The sequence below is a fragment of the Sciurus vulgaris genome (assembly GCF_902686455.1).
Source record: "Sciurus vulgaris genome assembly, chromosome: X".
Classification (NCBI taxonomy): Eukaryota; Metazoa; Chordata; class Mammalia; order Rodentia; family Sciuridae; genus Sciurus; species Sciurus vulgaris.
The window spans coordinates 58,272,491-58,297,777 of NC_136471.1; the positions used below are offsets into that span (position 1 = coordinate 58,272,491).

The window sequence follows — 25,287 nt, forward strand, 5'->3', positions numbered from 1 at the left end:
AGGTAAAATGTATACACAAAGATTTATACAATGCACACAAATAATTCTTTAATCTACAAATTTAATCTGAACTCTGTAGGTTAAACCATTGGTTCACTGTCCCTGTTGAAAATCATTTGAAAAAGTAGCATTTAAGATAACAATAGATGTTGTCCAAGCAATCATCAAAATAAAGTTATCTTTTTATACAACTACTGACAACTGCAACTAGGAGAGCAAATTCAGTTTTTTATGAAAGAGCAATTGCTAACCATTTGGGATAGTACAGAGTTTATGTAGTTGGTTATTTGTGAGGAAATGAACAATAAAAATCTTTCCATATTACACTGTAAACACAAAACACAAAAGCTATCATTGGTAAAGAAAAGTGTTCATAACTCATTGTGGCACTACAAATATGGGTGAATAAATAATCACTAAGAGTTTGAAGCAGTCCAAGTTTAAGAAAACAATATAGCATCTGCAGATGAAACAATTGTCAATAAACTGCATATAAAAATATAGAGATACCTTGTAATAATTAATTCTCTACATTATATAAAAACATCATTTGTTTACTTACATCTTTATAATTAAAATGCTTTCCCTTAAGATGAAAAATGCTAAAATAATTGCTTTTTCAAATCCCACAGTTGCTTGATAATAACAGGAGGTTATTTGGTAAAATGCTATTTTTACATTCTTCAACCCAAATCAGGACAGTCACTCTTTTGTGGGATATTAAAACATTATCTGTGGGAGAAGTTGAATTTTTGCCTCAAACTTCAATGGTCTAGACATACGGGAGGATAGACCTAGGTAAATGAGATTATTAATTATAAAACATCTACCAAACAATAGTAAAGAATTTTAAATTACTTAAATTATCCATACTATAATTGTATTAGAATAGATAAATACAACTCCAGAAGTCTCATCTATTAGGCAAATAATTTTAAAAATAGGATTTCCAAGAGTTAAAGGTATTTAAAACTCAGTTGTATTGATCTGATATTTTACATACAGCAGTTTTCTGCATGAAGCTTTTAGTTTAATAAAAATTCTTTCATTATACCAGTTAGGAATTTTATCTTAAACATCACTTGAAGGTCTAAAGTAAAACTTCAGTCACCTTGGTATACCAGCAAACTCATGTCAGAATTTCTGGAAAAAACAGATTTCAGAGAAATATTGAAAATCTTAAAACCTGCAGATGAAGCCCATACAGAAGCCAGCCAATGTTCCAACTAAGGACCACATAACCTATTGCTAGTGAGGACATTTTCACTTTTCCAAGGCCAGGATTACTTCTAGTTAAAGGTATATTCCCACTGGGCATGGTGTTGCACCTGTAATTTCGGAGACTTGGGTGGCTAAAACAGGAAGATCACAAAGTCGAGGAGAGGCTCAGGAATTTAGCCAGACCCTGTCTCAAAAGACTGGGGATATAACTGTAGCTCTCAGTGGTAAAGCTCCCCTGAGTTCAATCCCCAGTTAAAAAAAATAAAATATCATTACTGTGGTTTTGGTAGTTGTTACTTTTTTTACATGGGGAGTTCCATACAGGATTTGCTATCTGGATAAACAATATGTTTGATGGGGACATGGCTGTGGTGGATAACTTAAGAATAAAATTCCTCATGGTAAAATTAAAAGATTTAAATGCCTCTGAAAACACAAAATCTGTTAAATATGTAAGTACTCAGAAAAAAAAAGCAGTGTGAGGTCTCTTAATAGAGAGTGAAATAATCTACGTAGGGATCTTATAATCTTATTGTGTATTCAACTATCATAATGAGTCCTCATTCTATATTTATTTACTTATTGAAGATATTTAAATTTCTGGGAGTTAATTGAATATTCATTAGTTTATAACTAAACATGATTTTAATTTCCAGCTTTTTGATATCTAGGTGAACTCTCATATTAATTAATATAATCATTCAGTGACTTAAAGCATTATGTTCGATTCAAAATCTATGAAATTCTATATTTATTAACTTATTTATAATTCATCAAATAGTTTTTAGAATTTGTGCATCCCTGGATTATATAGAGAACCATTTTGTTCTGTTAACCATTTACTTTATTATTTTCATTACTGACAGCAAATGCTTCCTTGTTAAATCGTCCTTAGGGTTCAGGCTATTTATTCTTTTATATTTCCTTGGCCAAAGCATTTTAAATGGATGCTTCTAAGCAAATGCTTGTCTTCAGAGGCTATCTTGGCCCTCTCATAGACCAGGAAGAAATACTAATATATATGAAAGACTTATTCAAGCAATATCCTGCTTGAAAATGATATATAAAACTTATTTAATTTAACATGATTAATGATAAATATGATATTTGAACACTTTTCTACAAAATCCACTGCAAAAAGACAATCATGATAGAAAAGGAATAGAAAAACACAAAAGTTCTCAGCATGAAAAAAGAAAAGACAAGAGATGAAATTTGATTTTTTTTAAATGGCATATGAATGAGATGTAAATAAAGCAATTCCAGATGGTAGAAGCAGTATATGAGAAAGTACTCATATTAGCAGTATCACAGTCATATGGAGGACCAGGAGGAAGCAGAGAAAAATGAAGAGGAGACATTTGATTCAAGACATAAGCTAAAGAAGGTAAATGGAAGACATTTTTTGAGTTGAACTAGGTCCAGAAGTAAATGTGGAGCCAGTGGCATTGATTGAGAAATAGAATAAATGCAGTCATATTCTTCTCTGTACACATCATAAAATATGTATGAAATACTAAGTTTAGGTTATAAAGTGAGCTTTTTTAAAGAGTAGAAACCATCAGGCCTTAGAAAAATTGGGGAAGACTATAATTCTAAGTTATACAGTAAAACAAATAAGTATTGCTTATAGAACACTTTTCTTCAAGGCACTTAGGAAATTTTATAGATTTTACTTATCTCATCAATTTTATGCTTATTAATAATAATTTTTATTTTCCTCATTATATAGGAGGGAAATTGGAAACAAACATACCAAGTTGGAGAAATAAGATAATCGAGACTCATGTAATTACCACCACTAACTCAGGAATTACTGTTGCCATAAGACAGGTCTGAAAGATATTTTGCAGATAAATGTTGGCAAAAATATCATTGCCATAACTGCAGACTCTGTAACTAAATAAAACGCCATAAATTACTAGAACATTCTTGGCGAACATCTCCTAAAAGTAGACTTTTCTATGAATATAAAGACTTAAAATAATCCCTTGTTCTTAGTGGCTGCATTAATAATTCAAGATAAAATGTTCTTTTAATATAATAAATGTTTTTTCCTGCTTACTATCGTTGGTGTAAAAACCTATTCACAATAATACCTATCATTAAGTTCCTTAGGGAGAGTGACTATTTTTCAAACGTATTTTTATCCCTTAAGACTTTGTGTGTTAGGCACTCATTAGATTTTTGTTAAATGTTGATGATGGGAATCTAAAATGTTAGCTAGTAGTCAGTTCCTATTACAACTAAGACAAAATTTAATAGAACAACTTTCTATTCTTTATAATTTTACTTCATTCTTTTGGAAAAGATTATAATACTCTACTTCTATATATAAAATAAGCAAATGGGTGAGAAATATTCATCAAATTTTCTACGCAAGATCCTAGATTAAAAGAGATTTAGGAACAAGCTACCGGGGCATGGTGATGCACACCTATAATCCCAGTGACTTTGTGGGGTTGAGACAGGATGATTGAAAGTTCAAGACCAGCCTCAGCAACTCAGTGAGGCTTCAGCAAAAATTTAAAAAAGTATGGGTCAGTGTTTAAGAATCCCTGGGTTCATTACCTAGTGAGAAAAAAACAAGCTTAAATTTAGTAAGATAATCTGAAGCACTGAAGTACTTCATAATACTTAAGTTAAAAAAGCAAAGTTCACACTTTTCTAATAGTTCTTTTCCTGTTACATAAGCTCGCACTACTTTTCTTTACCTGTGTATGTAAAGATATATGCATGTAGTAATTAAAATATAATAGCACTAAACATTCTTCCAATGTATTAGAAACTAAGCAACAGGTTTCTAAAGATTTTCTATCTAGAATTATCTCCTACATTTCACATCAAATGAAAAATGTATGAACAGCTATACTGCAACATTTTAATTGGTAGAATATGCGTCTCTGTGTGTATGTGTGTTCGTGTGCATTCTGTTTTGATGTAGTTAGTTCTCTAGTAATGAATATGTAGCATTTTATGGACAAAACACTTTGTAATGTATTTGTAGAATGAGATTAGTGAATATATAATTTCTGCAAGAAAAAAATCACTTAAAAAAGAACATTTTTAAACAGTTAAGAATATTAAGCTCTAAGTTATTTAATTAAATTAAACTCAATATTGGTTTTCCTCCACCAACTTCTACTTGCATTAGGAAACTAAAAGACACTTCAACAAAAATCTAGTAAAATTTAACTTGTGGTCAAAACAATCAATGTGATCTATTATATTATGCTACTGATTAATTTATCACAATTTATTAATTTTATAAAGATGACAGAATATTAATCCCTTTAGTATTTTATTTTTAAATGAGAACTATGTTTCTTTTTATATTTTTAGCTAAAGAAAAGAAATTCTTCAAAAACTGGTCCAAGACCTGGGATTGTAGCTCAGTGGTAGGGTGCTTGTCTAGCATGTGTGAAGCACTAGGTTTGATTCTCAGCACCATATATAAAAGTAAATAAATAAATTAAAGGTCAATCAACAACAACAAAATATTTATAAATGCTTTAAAAAAAACTGGTCTGAACCTACTTATCTTGTTAAAAGCATAAAGCTATATAAATTAGAAAGTTTTCCCCAGAATGATTGTTTTGAACATCATTTGAGATAAAAGGTATTATCACCTCTGACATAAAAACTTTACCCATCCATCCTTTTTAAAATCTGAGATTGAAAGATCATATTTCAGTTCTCTAAGAGGGTGTTTCCATAGCACCTGATAAGATACTCTCATCATTGTTGTCAATAGAAAATTGCATAGACAGAAAAAGAACAATTTATGCCAAGCAAATTATACACATTGGACATTAATTATCTTAGATTATTAGCATCGACCAGAATTATGAAAAACTGCTAAATCTGAGTAACTAAATGCAATGCAATGTTATAATTAAAGAGTTCTATATCAATTAATTTTATCTTGTTTAAATATATTTTATCTGAGTTTTTAAGTTATTACCTTTGGCAGGCATAAAAGTAAGCCATGAAAAGATTATTATTTAGACTTATAAGGAGTGGAATAATGAACGAATGAGTCTGCACCTAATAATAACAAAATTTAGCAGTGCTTTTTATAGTTAGTTGGTAATATTATGGTAAGGGGAACAATATAAAAAAAAGTCTGATGTGGAAATACATTTGTTCTTGAGAGTTTTGATTTACAAACTTACAAACTTATAAACTGATACTCTAGAATTGAGCAATATAAAGCATTCAGCACATATTATTTCCTGTAGGATAATTAATAACAGGAATATTTAATATAAGGCATTAGTGAACTATGCATACTAACAAGGTCTCTGATAATACTAATGAAGTCAAAAGTTACTTAATCCTATCAGTGTTACGCTCTCCTTTTAATAAGACCTGACAGCATTAATAAAGATTCATTCATGAAAAGAATGAATATTATGCTGTTGGTTCTCCCCACTGGAGGTACACTTTGATAACCTCAGCTTTCAGGGACCTAATAGTCATTAGCATTTGATTGTCCTCTTTTTTGCTTTTCAGCATAGATCAAAAATGTTAATCTGCACATCACAGAGTTCAGAGAATATCAAATCAAGTAATCTTAAAGCTGAAAGCATGAACTTCTAAGTGAAACTTCACTTTATAGTTGGAAAAAATGAGGAAATAATTGTACTCAAACTCTTCTGAGTTCCTTGGAGTCAAGTAAGCAATCTAACACAGTCATAGACATTGTTGTACATTTGCCCATAATAGTATTAATGAATCTTTGCTCCTTTCTGATGGTACACGCCATTTTGAACTATGGTTAAAATTTATCATTCTCTCAGAATAATAAAGTTCTTTTGCTGTTTATCTCCGTGATATATCATTTGATGCCACATTCTCAGCAATTTGAATCAATATTAGTAAATCTAATGATAGAAGAAAATTTTCACAATTTAATTTTCTAACCCCAGATTTCAAAACAAATCTAACTCTAACTTTAGTTTTTTAAGTCCAAGTCTGACTTTTGTATAATGAGAAAGAATTTTAATTAAAATAGAAACAATGGCCTGAAGGTCTTGACTAGGTAAAAGGACTATGCCAGATTAAATCAATTTCTGAGGTTAATGTTAAAGATGAGGCTTCTTTATAGGATTGCAGAAACAGATTAGGGATTTGAGTGGGATCACTAATCTGGGGAAAACAAGTTGATCTTCATGCCCTGTCAGCACAATATGTCAGTCGTTGAAACATTCTCATACTTCTCTCAAGGGAGTGCACACTGTCACTGAGCCAGTGTAGGAATTTTACTGCTGATACCTGCCAAGGAAGATGGAAATCTCGAGCAGAAAATGAAGATGTATGCAACATCATTACACAAACTAATTTCCCCTGAGTTCCAACCACAGGGAGAAGTAGGTCTCTGTGGTTTATACACATATCTTGAGTCAGATTGGGTGCTTTGAGTACATTTATTTTAGTGAAAATGTTGGCTTCATGTCAATAAAACCTAGAATATGAAAAATAGCCTTTAAAATAACAAGGCATTGGAATAATAAAAATTAAAATCAAATAGAGACAAAGGTACTGTAATTTCCTATTCCTGAATGACAGCTCCTTGAAATACTAATATTATGGTGTACTATGAATATGTGTGTAAGTATGTGCACACTTACTGTGCATACACTCAAATGCATTTGCATATACACACTTATGTGTGTGTGTGTGTATATATATATATATATACATATATATGTGAATACTTAGTGATATTTATGTAGATATCAATATTTACCAGAGTCCAAATTAAGAGGAAATTATATCAAATTATCATGGTAATTCTCATCTAATTGCAGCCTGACTGTACTTGAAATCTTTGAAAAGGATACATCAGAACTGAATTTATTTAAAAACTGCAAAATCAAGAATTCTTAGAGATGATTTTCTTCTTAAAATAACATGATATCCTTTAATAAAAGTCAAAATTAACCTTACGAAGATCAAACAAATTTTATTTTAATTTATTTTTCTTCTTATCAAATAGAATTAATTAGTATTAACTTCATTCTTTCATTGTGTACTTTCTACTATCTTGTAATTCTTTCACTCTCTTCCTCTTGTATCATGAATTGGCTATGATCCCTCTCTCAGGGCTATCTGTCTGTTAATCAAATATAGGAGCCAGAGACTGTATTCTGGTTTCATTTACATATCTTATGATCATAGGCAAAACATATTAATACTCTGAAACACATTTTCCAATTATTTTAAATGTGGAATAATAATACTTTTCCTGTTTATGATAAGGCATACCCAAATTAACAAAATATAAACTATTAAAATATTTATATATTAATTAAAATTTTAGAAATTATCTGTTTTAAGTTTTTATGCTACATTATGTACATTTTTATTTTTAATAACTCTTTTCCACCACTAATTTTAATTTCAGTGAGTTAATATAAAATTGTCAATAGCAGAACCCTTTTATATCTATGAATTGACCTAATTTTTCCTAGAATATTTCTCTGCATTTTCCCTTTCTCTCCCTTTGCTATTTGAACTTTTCATATACATTTTATATTACCCTAGTTAGGATAAACTGTGATTTTGCTATTCTTGTCTATTCAACAAAAGTAGAGCAAATTAATATTAATTAAATTCTCATCCTATTTTTGAAGACAGGGGGTCTTTTAAAAGAAATTTGTATGGTTGGCCTACTTACTTTCAAATTGTAAAATTTACTAAAGTTTACAGATGAATCAAAACATGTTTCTTTTTCTTTTCTTTTCTTTTCTTTTTTTTTTTAACTCTCCTTTCCCTAGCATACATGCCACTTTCATGATAGGGCCTTTTTGCAAGTCAAAGTGCATTCTGTGAATGTAACCCATGTCATGGCCCTCTGCACACCTGGGGCTATGCTTTGTGTTCCATTCTCATTATTTTTAACAAGCACTCAGTACAGTATTTGTCCGTAAGGCCATGGAGATACCCCAGTGTTTTTGGTATATCATATAGTTACTTTAGGCTTATCACTTCTTCTAAAGCAGAAAGAAACTTTAGAGTATTCCTATTTCTATTTACCTTAAAAACCTCTACTGAGCCTGTCTTGTTGTCATTTGTTGACAAAGTAAGCCAAATAAAAACACTTTTAATAAAGCTGAAATTACATCAGCAGGTTGACTTGTAATATCTGAATTTATTTAGTAGCTTTCGAAAATAATCAGAATTTTCTTGAAAGTTCACTAATCTGTCCTGAGGGAGAAATAACAAAATTATTCCTTGCATGAACAATGCATTTTAAGAACATGTTTGTCATGATATCAGGTGGAGAGACCCTATTGCTAATAGTTGATTTCAATTTGCTAAGGTCCAATTTTGATTTTACCTACTAGTTATAATTTCAAAAGAAACTATTTTTGTTTCGGCTGTGTTGTTCAACATGCTAACCAGTAACTACTTGTGGCTATTAAAATTTAAACAAAATTAAATTAAAAATTCAATTCCTTAGTAGCACCACCACATTTCAAGTATCAGTAGCCACACGTGCATAAGGTTATCATTTTGAATATCACAGATTATAAAACGTCCATCACAGAACAAAGTCTTATTGCTTTAGAGATATCCAGTCTGCTACACAATTTATAAATTGAGGTAATAAGCCTCACATTTATAGAAGTAGTCTAATGTTTTAAAGCATCTCCCAAAACATTTAATGCTGATATATCTACTCTATAATTAGTGCTTATTCTTCCCAATTTTGCCTGTGTAATAATGTCATCATTCACATATTTCCATTGAAAAAATTAAAAATCAGAAGGATTAAGCAGGAGGTAGCATATTTATTAAGAGTTTAGCACCAAACTGTATCTTTCTGACTTCTACACATACTTTCCATTTCACGAGATAAGGAGATGGACTGTAGGGTTCTGACCTATAGAAGCTTATTTATGGATATTCTAACCCTCTCTAATTTTACTTCATGTACTCAAACACATCTGTATTTTACTTGAATAATTCACTTAAGAGATCTGTAGCCTTCAGTTTCTGAATGTATTTGTTATGATTTGGATACGAAATGTCCCGCAAAGACTCATGTGTTGAAGGCTTGTTTACCAATGCAGCAATGTTCAGAGGCCAGGCTTTCAGGAAATGATTGGATCATGAGGGTTGTAAACTCATCAGGGGATTTATCCATTTGATTATTTAATAATTTCAATGGACTATTTGGAGGTGATGGAAAGTGTAGGAGGTAGAACCCAATTGGAGGAAGTAGTTTTCTGGGAGCATACCCTGGGAGGGTATTTGCTGAGCAGATTTTCTTTCACTGTTCAGCCACCTTGTTCTGTCTCACTTCAGGCCCAAAGCAATGAAGCCCAAAGATGATGGAATGAAAGTTCTGAAATTATGAGCCAAAATAAATCTTTTCTCCTCTAAATTGTTTTTCTTGGGGAGGGGTGTCTTAGCCACAATGACAAGCTGATTAATACAGTACCTATAAACAAATATGTATCTTTATAATACATTGGCATAAGTTGATCAGTTTTCTCATAGTATACATATTCCAGGCTCCAAATCTTCAGATAATAAATATCAGAATATCATATCTATGTGTTCTATGAATACTTTTAGACATTATCCATGTGAAACATAGTCTAACAATGAATAATCACAAAATATAAATTTTGAAAATCCTCATTTTATCAGTTTGAAATCTGTACACTTGTTCTTTTATATGTATTTTCCAAGAAAAATAAAGTATATTCTACTATTTCACATACCCAAATCTGAGTTTTCTACTATTCTTTATACTCTATTGATAATTTTTAAAATTTGCCTATTTACTTAGTAAATGTGGCCCTTCTGCACACACTTTGAAGGATAACACATAATCTATGAGTTTTCCCTTCCCCAGGCTGAAATCAAGTCAAAACTGAATTTTTTGTGCTAAATGGACAACTTACCTTTTTTTCAATTTTGTTTTAGTTGTAGATGGACACAATACCTTATTTTGTTTATTAATTTTATGTGGTGCTGAGGATCCAACCCAGTGCCTCACAGGTGCAAGGCAAGCACCCTACCACTGAGCCACAACCCCAGTCCACAACTTACCTTTTGTAATAAATTAATACTGTGTTTTCAAAGAATTGAAACAAAATTAAAATATTCTAAAAGCACACTAAAATTTAATTTCACTTTAACCATTCAGAAGATACTTAAAGATCTTGCCTTAACTTGAAATCACATGAAAAATGTCTCATCAATCTATACATATTCAGAAATAATAGTGATAAAAATGTTTTATTCACCCCTCATATAGATTGACATCTTTTCAAATGACAAGACAGAGTTTCCTACCTAAATAACCGAAAAAAAAGGATAGGTTTGTGGATTCATTCTTAATGCTTTGATTTGCTCATTTTGGTCAAGTTTTTGGCAGTCATGACTACGCAGATTAAGATTAAGATATTGAGTAAGCAATTGATTTTAAGCATCAGAGCTTAGTTCCTTGTCTAACCTCCATAATTATTTAAGGACACAGAAATGTTTGAAAATGATTATGTACAATGAAAGGTAATAAAGCCCATGTAATTGCACAAACTGTGTTGATGAATTTTCTTAAGTATGCTTTGATTAAACTTTGAAAAACTGAGGTGATGGTTTACTCAGAATTTGAAGTACACTAAGATCCTTTTATCTTTTAGAAAGGAAATAACGTCTTCATCAAAAAGTGGTTTAAAAACGCACCTTAATTAGTTGGTAGTTTTGAACTCCGTTTATTCCTATGTCAGGATCAATAGCCGCTGGGAGAGCATATCGAGAGTTTATAGCCGAATTCTCTGGAATCGAGATGTTGATAACTGTTGCCGGAAATAACGGTGCATTATCATTTATGTCTTCTATCAGAAAACGTATCTTAACCAGTCTAAATATTTCATCCGGCAAAACAGCAACCTCCACTTCGTAAAAGCAACGGGCATCCATCATGACACCGGCACATAATTTCTCACGATCAATGCGAGCACCAGTAGTGAAGATCTCACCAGTACCCTCTTCAATCCGAATCAGTGGCACATCCCCTGTCTTGTACACTAGCTTGAACTGCATAGGAGACGTTAAGGACTTGTCGGGAATGAGCGACAAATTGAGGTCTTTCAACAAGTCGCCTATCAGGACGTTTTCTGGCATTTCTTCTCGGACGGTGTAGTTTTTCTCCTGGGCGCCAGACTGAAACACGACGCATGCTAACAGGACCGCAAATATATACGTCCCGGACAACAAGTCCATACCAGGCACGATTGTGACGGTTCTCTGTATCAACCCACAGAAAACTGAAGAAAACAAAAGAGAGAGAGAGAGACAGAGAGAGAGAGAGAGAGAGAGAGAGAGAGAGAGAGAGAGAGAAAGCAGAGAGGAGGAGGAGAAAAAAAAGGGGGAGAAAAAAATTAAGTTATTAAGCAGTCAATCATAAAAGTGCATGTTATTTGAAGACTTGGTTGTGAATTATAAATGATTAACTAAAATATTAGCACAATTGAAAGTGTTAAATAAGTTAATGACAAATTGTTTTCAATCAAATGTGCATTTCACATTAAGAAGAAAGATAAAAGTAAGATAACTATAGTAATTAAGAGACATAATTTATTTGTAAAAGTGTCCACTATTGATAAAATACATAAAAGATACTTTACCAAAATAATTAAAGCTAAAAGAAGTAACTGAAATATTTAATTCAATAGTTATTTAAAATAAAATATTTATTACCAATCACAAAAATATTATTTTATATTATAATACAGGTTTCAAATTCAATGATTTTATTTGTAATATATATTTTATGCAATAGTCAATATTTTAAGACTTAGGCTCCAAAAGGTAAAACTTTATCTCCATAAAAGTAGTCAAAGAATCATGACATGAGAAGGACTCAGGAAATTTGAATTAAAGAAAAATCTTTTGGGAGAGAAGAGGGATTAATGTGACAAATGCCTAAACATGGGGGAAACTATATGTCAAGGGTTTTGGAGCTTTCTTTCTTTGGATGAGGAAACAAAAATAGATATAAATTACAGGCAGGCAACATTCTAATCAACATAAGCAGGTGCTTATTCAAGCATTCTGAGGGAAAAAATATTTTTCAGGGGATAATGAATCCCTTACCATTGGAGGTACCAATGACATGAAGGCATAGGCATTTATGTTTAATTTTGCATTGGATCTAATTTAGGCATCAGGTCTACTTAGTTTAGATCTATAGATTTGTTACATGACATCCAACAACTCAATGGGGAAGTTGGATTGGATGACATCTTACTCTGAGAATTTATGCTTTCATTTTACAAAAGATAGTATATATGAAAGTGAAATTTTACATCTGCAAACTGACAGGAATTGACCAACTATAAAGAATAGCTCAACTAGAGTTTAAAAATAAGAAAGGCATTGATTTGTATATTTGAAAATTGCTGAAAGACTAGCATCACATTCTTGCCACAAAAAATATGTTGGTGAGGTGTCAGATAAATTAATTAGCTAGATCAAATATTTCTAAAATTATTACATAGATAAAAAATTCATATTGCTACCATAAATATATATAATTATTTGTCAACATAAAAATGGATAGTTTTAAAATCATAAAAATAAGGCACTTAATATCATTTTGGCCAGTGCAACGTGGGTCAAAAACAATATCTTTGGTTGATGTTTTTTAATCCCTTACTTATGTTTTCAACTCACTGAAGTCTTACAAATTGTTTTAGTTCTTATTCTTATGGTCAAATTCAATAAAGAATTTTGGCTTGGCATTGTGGTGTATGCCTGTGATCCCAGCATCTCAGGAGGCTGAGGCAGGAGGATCAGGAGTTCAAAGCCAGCCTCAGCAAAGGGAGGTACTAAGTGACTCAGTGAGACCCTGTCTCTAGGTAAAATACAAAATAGGGCTGTGGATGTGACTCAGTGGTCGATTACCCCTAAATTCAATCCCCAGTACCCTCCTTCAAAACAAGATTTTTGATTTTTTTTATAATTTGCTAGTTCTTTTCTTCATTTTCCTTTCTTAATTCTCAATTCATATTTTTAGTTTGATGGGCTTTGTATAATCTTAATTTGACATATTAGTATTTCTTCATCCCTAGAATCACAAAGAATTCTAACGTGCTTCCAGGTATTAGTGGTAGGAAACGTGAACACAAAAAGAAATTTGTGTCACACCACATTGAACCCAATCAGATGTTATATTTTTTATAATTAAGCAAGAAATAATGCAGTTGTTAAGACATTCAGAAGTTTTAAAAGATAGATGGAAAGATGATCCTTTGAGATTCAATTACAGAAAAGTATCAATGTATACAGACATCTAATTAATAAAGTTCTCAATATCTCAATATTTCTTGTTAAGCAATAGTATTAACAAAGTTTTAGTAATGTGTCTAAAAAAGGAGGACTTGTGATATATATAAAACTTGCTAATGATAATATGCTGTGATTATGCCAGACAATATATTATCTTTAATTGCCCAACTGCGTAGATATACATCTGTATTTTTAAAACATGCATATGGAAATTTTGAAAAAGAGAAAAGCTAAAAAACAGAAATCCTTCTTTTTGCAAGCAGTAAAAGAATAAATGAATATGTTACAAAAATTCAGATAGTTTAGGTCATGAATGAAACCAAGAGATGAAGTACATAAACACTAAACTTCTCATTTTATGGATTTTAGTTGCAGAATTTGAAAAATTTGTATTATAGGTACATTAAGAATTATATACAACCTCTTTCCTGTTGATTAAATGGTGTCATTTATAAAACATTTTAGGTGTAATAGTTAGAAATACTAATGCTGAAAACATCATCATAGTAAACAACAAGAAAAGACTGTAGTGTATTTTTAGCAACATTTGCTCAATGATGAGCATAGGGACTACATAATATAGAAACCTGCTCTCAAGACTTGGTCTCTTGTGAATTATTAGTTTTCTACTTTGTTATGAATGTGAAATTTTAAATATATCATTGATACTATTAGTTCATATGCATACATGCATGCATATCTTATACACTATGAATCTAGGACATCTAAAAATTTTGAATGACTATGTGTGTGATTTTATAAATACCATGCAAACATAAGGAAAAATAAAAATGAAATAGTGACAATTGGAATTGAAACTATCACTGTTCTTACTCTACTCTTAGGTATTGCACATTATTACAACTGGCAGAAGAATACTACAGACCATTTTTAAAACATTGCATACATGTTGCAGTATTTACACAAGAAAAAGAATTAAGATAGTGACCTAATTCTAAGAAGTCCCCTTCTCCCAAATCACTCTAAATCTGTTCTACACTACCTATCATCAAATTCTATCATCAAATCAAACATTTAAAGATGTGTTTCATCACTTGAAATTATTACAGAGGTTTTCAAAATAAGGGGAAAAACATGGAAAAAATATAATTTTTAAAGCTTAAATGGATACACATGTAACCAACCTAAAAGACATATTTACTCTCTAGTTAGTAATTATTTTCGGGTGAATTGAATTCATGAGGGCATATTCACTTATCCAACAAATATTTATTAATCAAATTCTGTGCTAATCACTATTCTAGGCACTGAGAGATCATCTGTGAACAAAACAGATGAAATTCCTTCTATCTTAGAGCTTATATTTGATAATATAAATATTCTAGCATGTCTTTATGTCTGTATATAACTACTGAATAATGAATTCAATTCTGACTCTACTAGGATGTGAATATACATGTCTAAATAACTTCAACCTCCAGATTTCTATTCTACTCCTTATATTTACTACTTGAAATGTATTTTTATCTTTAACATTAAATGGGGTTTCCTTGAAGATGCTGAGTTTAATTCTTTAATGACCAGTACAGAAATTTAGCTACAGAATATGGATATAGTCACTGTTTAGATTTATGGAAGCGTTATAAATTTAACTCAGATATCCAGGGAAAATCTACCTACACACATACTTTCTTTGGCTCTAATTTTTCACTCTCTTACAATAAAATGACAAGTTTAGATTTCTTTCCCTTTCCTGCCCTTACAAACCATTCTTAATATAGACTATGCCTAGTTTGTAAATGGATAGGGTAAGCACAATGAAAGCAAAGAAAGAGAATTAAAAACTTCTACAAGTTTCAGCAGAGCCTTTACTATTTCAGTGATGGCCCATTTTGGCAATACATAGTGATTGAGCAGGCAATAGTTGTTGTACTTAGGAGGACAGAATCTGGACAATCAGAAAAAACAAAAGCAGAAGTAAAATAAACACCTCAAAATTTAGAGATAATAAAAATGGAAGTCATTTTATAATTTCTAACAAATTAATTAAAAAAGGTAATTAGGCAAGGAAAGTAAGTCTCTCATATATACAATTCTGGCAAGTTCAAGTCACAAAAGTGATGTTGAAATGATTTGTCCTTATTGTTATTTTTGTTTGTTTTGTTTTCTGAGGTAGAGTTCTTAGATTGTTGCCTTGTCTAGTCTTGAAGTCCTGGGCTCAAGCAATTCTCCTGCCTCAGCCTCCCAAGTAGCTAAGACAACAGTCACATGCCAAGACAACTGATAATTCAAATGGTTTCTCAGAAGAATTCCAAGGCATGCCTTCCTTCATGTTCTTATTACATTTTCCTTAGTTACAGTGCTGATTTCATTTGTGGCACATTAAAATTAATTCCATGTGAATGGCTGGTTCATAGGCTACAAAAATAAATTATTAAAATAGTACAAATATAAGTACTACATGAAAATAAGAGAGCTATATGCAATCCATTATCCTAACTCCTCTTGACTCCCATCAGTCTGATTAATGTCTCATGAAGAAAAACATACTCTATTCAACATCCCTAATATTTTATGTCACTTCTATATTGGTGTTCTCATGCACAAGCAAAACTTCTTTCACATCCTGGCTAAACAATAAGATAGTTCTCACAGTGAAAGGAAGGAAACTAGGCCATTGCAAGAAATATAACAACACTGGGAGAAAGACAAACTGGAGCAATGCAATTCTTTCAAAGGGATTGGTCACAGAAAGCAGAATGGGGGCAGGTGCATTGGTTGCCCTATCTGACATGACTCTTTCCCGTAGATTTTGAAACTTGAGATATCCAAATGAAATATTCACTAATGTACTAAAATTATATAAATAGTATTTTCATTAAATATCATTCCACAAAGGGCTTATTCATTGTACTTCTTTCAATATGTATCTGATTTTCTAAACTTCTCTGAGAAGTGGATTCCATCATTGCTGCTTTCTTCTCTAAAATGTTCACTGTTGACTCATTCTAATACTTCACAACAGTTAGTGCAGTGTTCTCTACCAGGGATTCAAAATCTGTGAATAATCAATGCTCAGACTGTGCTTATTAGAATTTAGAAAGATTGTGTTTCATGGCAAAAATATAATGCTCCCCCATCATCATATATTCTTTTATAATATTGAGGCAAATTTAATCATGATTATATCCAATAATTATTTTATCTATGTTGTTAAATAAGTACCAGATCATCCTAACACATAAATCCTAAATTCACCAAAGTTCAAAGGAGAATTTCCATTTGTTTTAGGATTTTAATTGCTCTAAATGATTCAAGTGAGTTATTTCACTTAAACCTTATTAACAACTATGCTATATACATGAATATCTTCAGGTATTAATTTATATCTTAAGTAAATAAACAGTCTATAGAACTATGAACAAGTCATTAATCTCATACTTTATATATCCTCTAGATGATCATGCTTTAAGAAGGTAAAAGTTACCTAGCTACACAATACCCATGTGTAAAGGGAAAAAGCTTGTACAAGAAAAGAGATGAAACAGAAAGCAGTGGGCTTGGCATCTATTATGTGGAGTAAAATGATGGAGGTAATAGGGGATCATAAAAATAAAAAATATTAAGGGGTACCGAGAAGTGCTATTTAATAATGGAAGGTTTAAGCATGGTCATTTTGGTTATTTCTTAACAAAATATGGTTTCTGGGAATATATATTTTCTTGGGATAAATTTGTGACATCACTGGGTATTTGTTGAACAGTTTATTTTGAGTTTCAGATACATAAGGATTAGTGATAGCTTTCATTAATTGTTTTTTCCATTAATTATTAAAATAGTACAGGTCTAAGCAGACAGAATAAGTGGCATTATGTTTATCACATTAATGTTTAAGTTATCTATGAAGAAAAATAAATTGATATATTAATATTTATGGGTGTGGTGATACACACCTGTAACATCAGCAACTGGGGAGGCTGAGGCAAGAGGATCAGAAGTTTAAGTCCAGACTCAGCAACCTAGTGAGGCCCTAAACAACTTAGTGAGACCCTATCTCAAAATTTAAAAAATAAATAAATAAAAGGGCTGGAGATGTAGCTCAGTGGCTAAGAGCTTATGGGTTCAATCTTCAGGATCAAAAAATTAAAAAAAAAACTTGTTATTGTTGTTGACTACTCAGTTCCCTACATTTATATACTAAATGCAATATTGGATCAAGGTATTTTATCAGATGATTCTCCTACTTCTATGTACATTTCAGTATGATTCAGTATACGAGTTTGTTTTTCTCAGCTGCTAATTTATCAAAATCATGATGCAATAAAATCAATAATTAAAAGCAAATGACATATACCACCAGAATGGTGGAAATGGTGTTTGAAAACACAATCTTAGTAAATAGTCTGAGAAAACGAATTCAGGTAAAATATTAGTTATAGAAAATAATACAGTTGCAAGCAATCAGGAGAAGGATTTTGTCCTTAATACCTGTGTTTATTCACTCAGGAAGACAATTAAGCACTTCCTGGTAAAATGACTTTGGAGTGACATAATCCACAATGAGAAGCTATTCATCATAAAGAACTAAGTGAAAATGACATACTGCCTTTCTAAAACCTATCTTGTTGCTTGGTTTATTAACCATCTAATAACAGGTTCCTCAAGCTATAGGATCAGCAGTATGGCTTAGTTATTATTCTTTCATGTATACTTTAATACTATTTCTGTGATTTTTGTTTGGTTTCCATTGAAAACCAAAAACAAACTAAAAAAATGTTAAAATAACATTAATTAATAAATAATTAGAAAACCATTTGAACTATAAATGGTACATACATGTAGATCATGTTTGAAACTTCAGTTATGATACATTTAAGGAAAAAAAACAATGATGCATAATCATCTTTAATAATGGAATCAGAACTTTTAAGTTAAATTGAATACTAATTCTTGATTTTTTTTAGTCATAAGATAAATTCATATGTAGGGTTAATACTGGTTTGCACAAAGGTATAAGATCTATAACAGATACCAGACAAATGCATTTACAAATTGCTCACACAAAGACAACTCTTTCTATAAGTTTACCTTTATTATTCCTCTAAGTTAATACTTAAGAAAATGTTTTGTTGATTTTGCTATTTTTTTCAAATCTATAGTGAGTTATTATTTCACTTTTGTCTTAATAGATTTTAATTTCACACATAAATGCAATACTAATCATTCAAACATCAATTTGTGTATTTAATTGCTAAATTTGAAAAAATCTAATTTTAGAGATCTGTTGGGTCCTGCTTAAATATTATTAATATATTTGAAAGCATACAAATATCAGCAGTAAAAGCTGGATGTTTTTAAGAGAATTCTATTAACCAGTAAAAATCTACATAATACTTGAAGAGTCACCTCTTGAAAAATAAAAATTTGAGTTTAAAATTCTTCCTATTTCTGAATTGACATAATTTCATAGATTCATATTTTAAACTGAAATTCTCCACTCTGAAAGCAAATTAATTATTTTAAGTACATATCAAAAATTAGTAAACCATTATATTTAATTTAGTAGTGTATGTGCACTGTGCTAAATATATAAGTGCCTAAGAAATGTTTCCTGGAGGTTTTGATATCCAAGTCTTTTGTTCTGAATTCTTCACTGCCCCCAGTCAGAATATATTACTACAAGGACTAGCAAAGATTCCAAGAAACAAAAGGAATTGTTTACAAAAACTTGGAGAGTTCATTATTTTATGAATTCTCTTTTATTCAAAGATCTCAATTTTTCCAGTATATTTTTTGCACTATTTTTACCTGCAGTTATTTTCATTACAAATTATGTTAAACTTTCTTTGGGAAAACAGTTTCCTAAATATCACTAAACAAAATATTTGAATCAATTATGTAGTCCTGCACCTTTTCAAAGTATTTATAGTTTCCTCTTATTTAAACTTCTTGATTTCCTTTTATCATGTTTACCACTTTCGATAACCACAAACCATGTTCAGATTTATAAAACAGTTAAAAATGATTCCATTTATCCTAAGTTTCACTCCTTATACTCTATGTTTTCTTACAAGTATAAAGGACACTTCTCTGTAAGTGGTAATATTCTATCAAATTGAAAGAAGTGTTATATGCCACTGCTACTTTTTTTTCCTTTATAAAAGAAGCAATATGCTAACCTCAAATTGTCTTTAGGTAGTGTCAAATGAGAAATCAAGAATATACAAGTTCTGCTGCTACAGAGCTGGATACAGTACTGGTCTTTGCTTTTGGATTAGTAAACAATAATCAAACTGTAATCTTGGCATATACATGAGATACTTTGTTTTCATTTTTAAAATAATAATCTTAATGATCTTTGTGTTTCCCTGTGAATCTATGCCTTGGGCATTCACAGACATATCACTTTAAGGAAAATTGGCAATAAAATGCCATCTTTAAAAAAAAATTGAAATGCAAGTGGTGTGGTAAGGGTTATTCTTATAGTAAGTCAGTCACATAATGCAATATTTTCACTGTGTTCTTTTTTTTATTCTAAACAAATGGGGTACAACTTGTTTCTCTGTACACGAAGTAGAGGCATACCGTTTGTGTAATCATACATTTACATAGGGTAATGTTTGATTCACTGTGTTCAACATGAAAGTTCACAAAATTATTGAAATGTATCCGTCTCAAAATTTGATTTCACATTGATTTTGAAAAAAAGAATAAAAAGAAAGAATGAAATTAACATTCGTGTTAGTAGGTACTACAGGCTTAAAATATTTGTGAGACTTTTATCTCCCAAAGTATTTTTGGTTTTTAGAAATATGACATACACTGTAATTATACAAATTTCAAATAGAGTATGAAATAGGTGAAAAATTGTTGTTGTCCCATTCCAGTTAAATTATGATTTCTATATAGCTGATAAACATATTATTCTACATATTCTTATTATTACAAGAAATATTAGAAATACTAAAGAATTTGATTCTATTTTCCTTTTCAGGGATATTCAACTTCCAAATCAGAGTAAACTATCACAACAAGAACTATTTCACTCTTCTATAACTGGCGCTCACTCTAGAAAATTGTAATCATTTGTAGCATTAATTCTTTCTATAAACTGAAAACCTTGGAAAATAAAGTCCATAGTGCAGGTATTAATATTATAAACAACACATGAACAAAATTTAGGAGCAAAGATGATTGTTCTCTATAAGAAAGGTCTATTTTTCACCTTATAGTCAGTTCAATAAAAATGAACAAAATTCCTCTTCATTTTAAATTAGAAATTGCATTACTTGACATCCTCTGAAAGAAAAAAAACGTGCACCATTTTATAGGTATAAGTAAACCGTGTCTTAAAATAGAATTATTTTTATAAAACATATTATATTTCCAATAAAATCTATGAGAGATGCTATATAAATAAATGTACTGCATCTTAGGTGTTAGCATTACAAAAAGCAACATACCAATACGACTATCCACTAGTTTTTAGTATATTGGGTAGGGTCAATAGCAGTATGGGTACTCACCATGTTCTTCTCATCTATCATCATAATCCTTACATGGATAGAATGAAAAATATGATGCATGATAGAAAATATTAATTCTTTTAAAACTTCAGACAGGAAAGTAAAGGATACAGTGAAAATATCCTAACAGACAGCCATTAGGACAATTTTGCCACTATCTTGTTCTATGTAATTTCAGAAAGGCATGCATACTCTATATAAGTACCTATGATGCAGAACCATGCAAGGTAAGCCATGTTTTTTAGCATATTCAATTAGCACTTCACTTTTAATCCTTCTATTTGTCCCCTGGTCCATATTGCCTCTTCCCTCTCTGAATAAGCAGCCAGAGCACTAGTATACATTGTATACATTGGCTGCTACAGTTTACAAATTTCCTCATATTTCTGTTTTTTTTGCACTTATCCTTCATCTCTAAGGTCTTGATGGTACTGCATACAGTCTTAATGAATACTGATGATTTGTTACTTTTATTTTATCATATATATACATATATATGTATATGTGTGTATGTGTTTTCTAAGGAAATAATAGTTAATGAAGAAAAGGGCTCTGAAGTTTAAATAACTTAGACAAACTAGTTAAATCTTTAAGCACTCAAATGGAAATAGAATCTTTCAGTTTTCCTCTCCATGCTTCTAATTATTTTATCCTTAAAAATTAATATTAGAAAAAGGAAAATAGGGATTCATTCATATATTTTGTGAATCAACTATTTTCCATCTAATTTTCTATTATTATTTGTGAAAATATGAGCAAATAGAGGTAATGATTGAAAGATATTATATTCTAACATTTACTAATATTTGACGTTTTATATGGTAATTTCCAGAATTTATTATCTCATTACATATAAATGGTAAATTTTATGAACATTTTGTACACTAGGGATTTTTTTTTTGCTTTTTACATATCCACTGTATAATGTTTCTATCATTGTTTTTAATTTACAGTTACTTATTTCTTTCTCATGCCCCATGTCAACATGTCAAAGTATACTGTCTCTTATGGGGAATGATTTTACCCAATATTACTTTCTAACTAGTAGTTGAGTCCATAGGGTACAACAAGATAGAGAAAATAGGGCTGTTATTTCTGCATTCTATGTCACATTAATGAGAAAATATTAAATGTGTATATTGTCATTATCAGACATGTAAATAAAATAGTTGATAGCTAAATTTACCATGCTTACAAAAATAAGCTATTTCATAGAAGCATTATTTCAATATACTTGGGTTTGATAATCTAGTTTTAAAAATAAGTGAAAATTTCTCCTCATTCAGAATGAAATAAAGAACTCCATAAAGATTCATTTTTGCAAATGTCTTAATGACCAATATTGATGACTTCTGAGAAATCATTCATTTAAAGATTCACATACATTGTTGCAAGTCTATTCATTTAAAACTGTTGCTAAAGGTATTTGTCATGAAAATTGAGACAATATTTATTTCTAGTACTCAAAAATTAGTCATAAAATATTATTATACATAAATATAGACCACGCTGTGAAGATGAAATTTTTAAATTAAGACTGTAGAATGGGTTATAGAGCAATATTGCCTAATTTTAAATCCAAGATATACAAGTTATTCATTGTGTGATTTTATGTAAGCTATTTAAATTCCTTGTGACTGTTTAAGACATAGATAATAACAATATCTACCTCATATTGTTACTATGAAGACTAGGTGAATTAATATATGTAAAGCACTTAGAATAGCTCCTGGAACATAAATATGTTATAATTTGAGCTGCAATTATTATTAAAATATGAAATAAAATAAACAAAATGTTTGTATATCAGTACTCACAAAAATAATTCTAATCCCATGGGGAAAATTTATTGGACTTGAATTTTAGTAATAACTGTGCTCTTAAGAAGTTATGACTTGGGCTGGGGTTGTAGTTCAGTGGTACAAAGATTGCCTAGCATGCATGAGGCACTGGGTTCAGTTTATACACCACATAACAAATAAATAAACAAACAAACAAATAAATATTTTTTTTAAAAAGGAAGTTCTGACTTGCTGGGAGCAGTGGCCCATGCCTGTAATCTCAGGAGCTTGGTCAGTAGAGGGGGGAGAATTGCAAGTTCAAAGGCAGCCTCAGCAACTTATTGAGGCCCTAAACAACTCAACAAGACCCTGTCTCTAAATAAAATATGAGTTCTGAATATGTGGCTCAGTTGTTTAAGCATCCTTGGGTTCAATCCCTGGTATCAAAAAAAAAAAAAAAAAAAAAAAGACTTTGGCAAAGTAATTTAATCCTTGTATGACTCATCACCTCCCTCAAGGTGAGTAGTAGGTTTGGGGTTCGTTTCTACTTTTCTTTCTTGTTTCAGCATTCCATAATTGAAATAAACTTCAATCATAAATCTGTAATCATTTGTGTAACAGATTTCATTTGTGAGTAATGCTACAGTTGTAAAAGTTTTACATCACAGTTCTCCATGTAAAGTCAGACTATCTGGTTCTCAATTGCATATTTTATATAATTTTAATTGATTTTAAATTATGTTTATAGGGCTTAAAGATTATGTGCTTTGTTTTGGGGGAAATAGTGATATTAAAGCTGTTTCCAGCTTGGCAACAACAAAAAAAATATCTCATGTAATTTAAAATGAAAACCTTTGTTTTAAAAGGGTACTTTTAAAAAAGGTACAGAAGTTCAATGGAGTAGATAAAGGGGAATGAAGGAAAGGGAGGGGGTTGGAAAAAGAAAAGATGGTGGAATGAATCTGACACAAATTCCCTATATACTTATACCATAGTGAATCTCTCCATGGTGTACATCCACAAGAAATTAATTTAAAAAGATAACTCTGGGTAAATGGTAGTAAGATCAATAGAATAGGGGAAGTAGAGTAGGGGAGTAAGAATAGAAGAGTAGGAGAAGGAAAGGTTCTGGGGACTGAATTAGAACAAGATATATTCCATGCTTTTGTAATTAAGTCAAAATGGATCCTTTCGTGATGTATAATAAAAATAGGTGTATTTTAATGATTATTTTCCATTTTCAAGGTATTTTTGGCAGTAGTTTTCTAATAAAATTTCCACTTACTTTTACTTTCATTTAGATATTATTATGATTGACTTTCAAATGCTTGTATTGACCAACATGTTATTTTGATGAAATAGGAAACATATCGACTCATTTAAAGAATTTAATTGAAAATTTTAAAGAACAAGGCAAAAAAGGAGTTATTTTAATAGCATAATTATAATACTTCTCGAATCTCTGTAATCCATCACTGTGTTGAAAATTTTAGAGCAAACAAATATCACAAAATAAACTGATTTTTGAAATAGTATTTGCAACTAAAATATGTAAGCTATGTCTTCAATATTTTATACTGCAAATAATAAAAATTCAGCTTCTCTAAAGTTGATCATTTTAAAATAAAATATATAATTAAAACCTGTTATAGTTGACACTACAAAATTGCACCTTTAAAAATTTCCACTAAGTACATCTGCTAATTTTCAAGAGGAACTGTTAAAGTGAGTCAGATTTGACATAAGGACAGTTTTGTAGCCTCCTTTTTATTTCAGAATAAAATTTTTTAAAACAAGCATGTACAGATATATTATCTGTCCAGACAGCATTTTTTATGGATTACTTAAAAAAAAACATTTTTAGTTGTAAATAGACACAATACCTTTATTTTATTTATTTATTTATTTATTTATTTATTTATTTATTTATATGTGGTGCTGAGGATCGTACCTAGTGCCTGTCATGTGCTAGGCATGTGCTCTACCACTGACCTACAACCCTAGTCCAGGATTAATTTTACTTTTTAAAAGTATTGAAATATAAATAAAATTATTTTGGAAAACATCATGTGCAATAACCAAAACACAGCAATCACAAAAATTTAAAACAAAAATCTGAATTTGTTACCTATGGAAATGTATAGAACCTAAACTCTAAGGTCTAGCATTTGAGGTCCTAATTAGGTGCTTCCAACACATGCCTTTCTCTTAAATTCTTTACATATGATCTCTCCTCCTCAGTCAAGTCATTGCCTATTCTATAGTCACTATTTTTTTCACATACTCCCTGGTAATCCAATTTCATCATTTGCTTCAAAGCAATTAATTTCCTCTAAAAGACTTTCAGAGATTAACATCACATGGAAATATTGGAATAAACATAAGAGGTAAGGGTAATGTTAAATGTAAATGTATAAGGGACTACAGTTAAAATAAGACATTTATAGTGAAGGCAGTTAGCAACGTTTTGGAGCAGTTTTTTTAGA

General features: G+C 30.6%; 1 protein-coding gene across 2 annotated transcripts in view; it reads right to left on the reverse strand.

The window, feature by feature from the left end:
• PCDH11X (protocadherin 11 X-linked) overlaps window positions 1–25,287 on the reverse strand; it is a 739,590-nt gene that overhangs the window by 679,715 nt on the left and 34,588 nt on the right. For both annotated transcript variants that reach the window (XM_079123016.1, XM_079123015.1), the window contains one exon: window positions 10,927–11,510. In XM_079123016.1, the coding sequence (XP_078979142.1) occupies window positions 10,927–11,466 (540 nt within the window). In that variant the 5' untranslated portion in view covers window positions 11,467–11,510. The remainder of the gene's footprint in view (window positions 1–10,926; window positions 11,511–25,287) is intronic.